This window comes from Aspergillus udagawae, assembly GCF_001078395.1.
Source record: "Aspergillus udagawae IFM 46973 DNA, scaffold_2, whole genome shotgun sequence".
NCBI classification, from domain to species: domain Eukaryota; kingdom Fungi; phylum Ascomycota; class Eurotiomycetes; order Eurotiales; family Aspergillaceae; genus Aspergillus; species Aspergillus udagawae.
The window spans coordinates 4,427,451-4,434,553 of NW_025091265.1; the positions used below are offsets into that span (position 1 = coordinate 4,427,451).

General features: G+C 51.4%; 2 protein-coding genes across 2 annotated transcripts; both read right to left on the bottom strand.

Annotated features, from left to right (window-relative positions):
- Nucleotides 1–1,410: 1,410 nt before the first annotated feature.
- On the bottom strand, nt 1,411–4,110 carry Aud_003857 (FAD-dependent oxidoreductase; the record flags this gene model as incomplete). The annotated part of the gene is made up of 5 exons (XM_043288804.1): nt 1,411–2,179; nt 2,231–2,976; nt 3,043–3,413; nt 3,469–3,740; nt 3,809–4,110. The coding sequence occupies 5 exons, from the start codon at nt 4,108–4,110 to the stop codon at nt 1,411–1,413; spliced, it is 2,460 nt and encodes an 819-aa protein (XP_043144739.1).
- A 2,250-nt stretch (nt 4,111–6,360) lies between these two features.
- Aud_003858 (uncharacterized protein) lies at nt 6,361–7,022 on the bottom strand (the record flags this gene model as incomplete). Its single annotated transcript, XM_043288805.1, is given in 3 exon segments — nt 6,361–6,520; nt 6,539–6,663; nt 6,726–7,022. Coding segments are annotated over 3 exon segments (582 nt in total), but the record flags the coding sequence as incomplete, so codon positions are not given.
- Between the last annotated feature and the right edge of the window lie 81 nt (nt 7,023–7,103).

Genomic DNA, 7,103 nt, shown 5'->3' on the forward strand with positions numbered 1-7,103 from the left:
CCCATGCAAAGCATCTACCAGCAGCCCGAACTCTGTAAGAGAACTTCTTTCCCTGATCTGACGCAGACGCTCATTCAGACTAGACGCGAAGAAAGCAGGTCCGTGAGGCCCAACGGGCATATAGATCACGGCAGCAAAGTTTATTGGCATCATTACAAGAGCGGAACTCTCAGTTGGAAGATGCCATGAAGCAAATATCTCAGGCCATGGATACTTTTCGCCCAGTCATCAATGCTGGCCCATCTATGCCACCGCCTAGGCTTTTGGAGGCAGTTCGGCTTCTAGAAGACGAAATTTGTCATCAAATATGTCACGTTCTAGGCCCCTCTAAAGCCCATCAAGAGTGTGATCCGCAAAAATCCAGTTTTCGGGAACGTTTGCGGCGATTGCCCGTTCGACCTTGTTCACAGCAGTTACAAGACGTATCCTCAACCCCGCCGCTTTCGCCACAGTCTAATTCCCAATTCTGGTCATGTTTCCTACGGTCTTCTCACACGCTGATTCCTAATACTGCCACCGTTGCCGAGCAAGAGACTTTCAAACTGTCCATGACGGGATTTACAGAGCATTCTTTCAATCAGCCTATACCGTACACTACAACGGAATTTTCCCGACGTCTGTACCGTGCCTGCGCTGAAAGTGGGTATAGGTATCTGATGGACGACTCAGTTACGGACCAAGACATGTGGCCTGAATTTGGGCTCATGCTCCGAAGCATGTCTCGTTCTCAAATTAGATCGTATTTCAAACGCGTCTTGACAGTCGTACCTTGCAACCCAGTTGAAGATTTTCAGTTTCCGTTCATTAGTTTCGGTGGTGCTGGTACACACTTTCGGGGAACGGACACGGAAGGCCAACTGCCAAAGCACCATGACCTGGCCGTTTTTCAGAGAACGAATGGTATTGTCGAAATCACTTCGAATGAAGAATGGTTTGATGTTCATGATGTGGAAAGATTCCTGGTTGTTCGAGGAGTTCGGTTAAGTCGTGCAGATCCGGATTGCACACCGGGGATTTCTTCATCGGCACTCGCTGCAACAACTTCAGTTCAGTACCTTCAAGCTTCCCAACAGAGCCAGAGCCTTTCTCAACAATTGGTAATGAGTATTAGCGAAAAAGTTCTAATTGAAGGTCAGTACTGTTAGATCTCAGCTCGACGCAGATCAGAAAGACAACAACCCAAAAGCTTATCTGACCTCGCTGCAGGTTTGAGCCGCATGTGCATCTGCATAGGGTGTGCTGCTGCATTCCGTCGACGTGATGTCGAGAACTTTATCTTTCAAAACATTCAATGGACCCCACCGACCAATCATGGCTCTGAAAAAGCACTGGAATTATGATCTAAGAGTTCTCGATACTTTGATATTTGGAACCACGATGCAAGCTCTTAGCTCCTTGATAACAACCTTCTCATGAAGCTAGGCGGCCGGGCTGCTCACAACTAAGTCTTGAAGGCACTCGACTCATCACTCCCTCGCGCCAGAACCAGACAGCTGCGGTGGTAGCACCAGGCCCAATCGCCGCGTATCCCCCGCTTATCGCACAGAAGACCACTCGCAAATCTACATCTGACAGCCCAGATCGATTCAGATCCCAGATACTCACCAGACACCAGAGGAAGGCGGCTGCTGCCACGAGAAGAAAGTCGTTCTGGAAGAAGACGAATACTCCATCCGCGAGTGATTCAACAGGTGCAAACGAGTTCTTCGGAATGAAGAGACTAGTCAGAGACAATTCGCTTGAGACCAGGGATCCGATGATCAAGCTCAGGTGGAAACAGGCTGCAATGGCTCCTGTTGTCTGATAGATAGTACGTAAATGTGGAAGGTCGCTGTTTGTGTCTGCAGAAGAGTTCGCCTCCCTTTTAATAATGCGTGATACCACGGCTGTCGCCGCGGAAAAGGCCGTGGTGAGACTGGAAATCCATACTGGGGCTGGTTGCCATAGAGCAATCAGTGCCTGGCGAGTGCCTGAACTCGCAAAGGGCCAGAACAGAAGCATGGTGGGCACGATGAATCCCAGCATTAATGCCGGCAAGATGAACTTGGCTGCGGGAACCTCCCTACCAGGTTGAATGAAGAAGGTCGATCCCCGCGAAACGAATAAAGTGGTTGCGATGTAAAGGGGTGCAATGAAACCGATACCGCGCAATTGATAGAGGATGCCCCAGACGGTGGCACTGAGGGCGGCATTAGCAAGCCATACCCTTGATTAATGAACCTAAACTTACCTGGCAATCGGCGTCCACGTATTCCGCTGTCGATATCCTTCGACAGTAAATATGGCGATCAAGGGTAGCATCGATGACAGGAAGTAAAGTAGATGCAGCTGTTGCCCAGGGTTCGAAGGATTGTCAATCGCTGATAGGAAAATGGTTACCAGCGATTTAAGAACGTTGTCAATAGAGGTCAATCCACTATAAGTGTGTCGCAATTCCAAATCCCTCTCCTTAATTGAACCACTCATAAGCGCCTGCTTCACAAACCGCCACGTCCCGTTGACCTTTCCAGCGGTAAGCAACAACTTGAATGCAGTAAAGGCCATCGTTGCGAAAACGGCGTAGAGGGTAAAACCAATTGGCCCGCGCGAGGACGGAGGTTTGAGCAGCTCATCGTAATAGGGGATCTCTCGAGGCTTTCTGGGAATTGGAAGCATGTTCAATGAGACCGCGGGAGAATACGTCTGAATCCAGCGAGGTAGGAGAGCCCACTTGGGGATATATGGGACAATCACTCTAGCAGCGAATTTCAAGAACGGCGTCTCCATACACTCCAGCCGCTGTCGTGCATGTGAGGCTCTGACGAGGTCCCAGACCCGGTTTTCTCGCTGGCTTTGTGTCTGTTCAAAGATAAATGTGATATCGTCTGTTGATAGGTGCTTCATTGGATGTGTCCTCAAGAATGAAACGAGATGGTTCGCCAGAGCCGCTGCCGTTTCAATTGCCGAGTTACCACCCTGCCCAGTCAAGGGTTCAAACTGAATCGCCAGACGGTTAGTGATCTGCGTCACACAAAATTTCTCGGGCATGATTATGGAGCATACCTTGTGAGCTGCATCTCCAATAGTTATGGTTCTTTTGAAATGCCACTTCTTGTAAACGTACTCTGGTAGCGCCGTGTATACCGAGCTCAATTTTTTTTTGTACAGATCAGAGAATCGCACTTTTGGGGTTATCAGGTCGTTCCAATGCTCTTTGGCGAGTACCTCTTCCTCGTCTTTGGTGAATCGTGGGATATCAGAGCCATACAGGGTCTTTCCCATATTCTTCACCAGGAACCAGTATGTTCTGTCCCCAGGACCGCTAGGGATCAGGTACGAGAAGTGCTCGTTGAACACCGAACTGAGTGTTCCTTTCTCGATGCCATCTACCCCTTCCGATATACCGAAAATGCAGGCGTATGTTGCCGGAATTGCTAACTTCTAGTCAGCCCTCGGTCGCTTCGGTTGGATACCATGGTCAGACTCTACCGTTTGCTTCAGACTTGTCGAACCACGTTGGGTCTGTCTTCTGTGCGTCATCCCACATTTGCTGCCGAACAGTGGAGTGGATACCGTCTCCTCCAACGACAAAAGTGCCTGTGTATGTATTCCCTCTTTCCGTGATAACAGACACGTGCGATGGATGGTTCTTCACAGTAACGACCCGCTCGGAAGTCAGTATCTTGTCTTTCTGTTGAATATGGTCGTAAAGAGTCTGTATTAACATGCGGCGATCAAGGAAGACAATCGGGTAACCATGTCTATATACGCGAGTCAACAGATATATTCTCGGACAGACGTTTCGCTCGAGGAAACACAAGTCACAAACCTGCCCACAATCTGTTCGTTGAAATTTTCAAATGACCAGAACGGCTGCCCTTGTGAGTTGCGGAAGATCACTTTGTCAACTGGATATTCGGCTTTGGCAAGTATTTCCTCGCTGCATCCCAGCTGGTCCAGGATGCGTAACCCATTCGGCAAAACTCCGATACTTGCTCCCACTTGAGGAGCAATGCTGGGATAGCCTTCTAGTACAAGGAAATCAATGTTATTCTTCTCTAGCATCAGAGCCAGAGACAGGCCAGCAATACTGCCGCCCACTATAATAACTTTGGGGGTTTTCAAAGACATGTTTCAGGGTTCAATCATCTAGATAGTATCTGTTCTCTTTGCTTCCAGATACTTTGCAAGGAAGAAGCTGATTTTATAGCCCAACGCTACTTTCGTTGGCGTACCTTGATTACTGATCTTGATGCCCTTGATTTATACTGGAGTCTTTCAATTCCTCCGATATTTAGTTTCTTGACTTTTAGCCGAGGCCAAAGTACCGGAATTCAATACCAAAATTTTGCGAATTTTGTTATGATCACTAACCAAGCCAATCAAAACGTGAGTTGGTGCGGCTTCGGAGAAACTTCTGTGCCCACCCACAACCCTCAAATCACAGCATGTTACATGAAAATGGTATCTTTCTTGTTTAGGAACTGGTAGAGCCTACGAGTTCAAAGAGAAAACAGGGTAAACTCACCGGCAGCACTGCAGCAACCTGTCCCGCCATTCCACTCCATATTGTAGTGGGGTGCGCCCATGCATAACTGAAAATGTGGAAGAGGGGTTTCAGCGCCTAAGGCCTCGACACCTCAGGTCCCTTATAAACGCAACTTTGACCTGCGTTTCGCATAAGCCCAGGGTCATTTCGTTCTACCAGCATGTTTTTGTCACTAACCGACCCTTCCACCTAGCTTACAGGGTCGCCCGCATGGGCGACCCCGCCACCTCAACGTAAGGAGCCATCTCAACGTTAGATTTTTCAAAATATCGACAACTTTTTGAGAATTAGTTTTATCCAACCACCACAATGCCTAGTGATTACCATATAATTGAGGCTAAGATTCAAAATGCTATTGAACACCTGCGTCAGTAAAAAAATTGCAAAAGCTACGTGTGATTTTGAGGTCCCTGTATCGCGCCTGTGAGCGCGTTGGAAAGGATGTTAAACTTAAAGCTAATAAACGCCTTTGAATTGGAAGCTTGATAATACTTAGGAGCTTACTCTAAAGACATATATTAATATATTAGATGAGATGATTATCCCTCCGCGGCCGAAGCAAATCATTAAATCAGTTAATGAGATCTTGCACGCAGATTATACTGACCCTGTTCCCCAGGGGCCAACCGACCCTACATACGGTCCCCCTTCGCCGCCCGCTGATTGGCTCATTGGCCCCCGTCCCGTTCCATCTCTCGTATTTTGACCGTGCGTGCTCCCGTCCCCCACTGGGTGCGTGCCCCTATCCTATTACCCTTTGCTGCTGGCTCTGGCTTCCTCCCCTTGGCCACCTCTAACTCCTTCCTATTTAGGGGCATGCTGGCACGCCCCCAGCTCCTCTCTCGATCAGCACGCCGTGAGATCAAGATCAATCACACCCCTTTTTAGTTATAAAAGGATCCTGATCCTGGATATATAATTTCTTTTTCTTTCCGCCTTAGGTAATCATCATAAGGCGCGCGTCGCGTTTTGAATTGAATCTACCCAATGTCGCGCCTCGTCACCGTGATGGATGGGAAAAACCTAAGAAGTATCATCCTCATCTATATATTATATAAATATCCCCATCTACTACTTCTGGATTTGCGTCTCAGGCCTGTATTAGTAGTATCTTTAACATGGACCTGTTTCTCTACAACCCCACCTACCAGGTCTGGATCTGCACCGGCCCCCGCTGCCAGTATGCGGTCTCACCCCTGACCTTGCTGGGTCACCTCCGCACCCGCCACCGGTCCCATCCCACCGTGGCCACGCCTGCTCTCTGTCAGGCGGTGCTGACCCAGATGCTCCAGCGGCCATGGGCGGACCTGGGCTAAGGGCCCTGCCCCTAGCCCTCCGCGGGGGACCCCCCTGTGCCAGGTCTGCTAGTGTACCAGGGCCACGGGTGCCCGCATTGCCCCTATATCTGCTGGTCCCCGGCCCTGCTTCACAAACACCGCGCCCAGAAACATCAGGACTAGGAGGGGCACTGGGGCCAGGGCTGGCTCTTAGCTGCCTAGGCCCACGCCCGCGCCCGCGCCTGCCCGGCCAATCGCGTGGTGAGCTGCCAGCGATTCTTTACTAGCTGGGTAGGAAGCCATTTCTTTGAGGTGACCTGTGCTGCCTAGCCAAGCCCACCGGCCCTGTCAGCCACCCCCTAGACCCCTGCGGAGCGGATCCGCGCCTATGTCAACCAGGCCCTGCAGGAGAGGGAGGCCGCGGCGGAGCTGGCTAACAGCTAGGTCCCCAGCCTTGGTGCCTACCCGACTGAGGTCTCTCCCTGGCTGGAGCTGACCCGCTGGCCGGAGTACCTACGGGGGCAGGACCTGACCGCAGTGGCCCTGCTAGGCAACCTACCTGATCCGGCCCAGGAGCCCCTGCTGGCCCTGTTCAGTGCCAGTGTCGAGCGGCTGATCTAGCAGGCCTACCAGACCATCCGGAGCAGCCAGATCAATGAATTTGACCAGGTCTAGATCAATACCTTCTTTCGCGAGCCTGGGGTCTGGAACTGGCCTATTTAGATCTACCTACGGCCGAAGACCTATTGCTAATACTGCCAGGTCTGGCAGCGGCTGGTCTGCTTCGCCTACCGCAGCACCCAGCCAGACCAGCCCATCCAGCTGCGCCACTAGCTTAACACCGCCCAGCTGGCCGCGCTAGACCAGATGGAGGAGTACGGCCGGCAGTTCCTAGCCCTGCGCGCTAAGGGGCCAGAGACCTGACCAGCATTTGAGGCATCACAGATACCGCAGGAATCAGGGGCATCGGGGGCACCACTGCTAGCACCCCCAGCGCCCTGGGGATCAGCCGAACCCCTAGGGCCCCTAGTGCTACCAGCACCCCCACCACTATCCCCCCCGGAGGAAAAGGCACAGAACTGGCTAGACCAGGCCTGTCTCGCCCTCTCCATTGCCCTCCTGGACCATACCCTGAAGGGGGATCTCTTTGAAAGCACCCTGGTGGCCTTCCTAGCAGTGCTGGGGGTGGACCCCGCGCGCCAGACCTTCCAGGAGCCCTATAGCTATACCAGTTACCTCTCCGGTTAGGGTTAGGGTTAGGGTTAGGGTTAGGGTTAGGGTTAGGGTTAGGGTTAGGG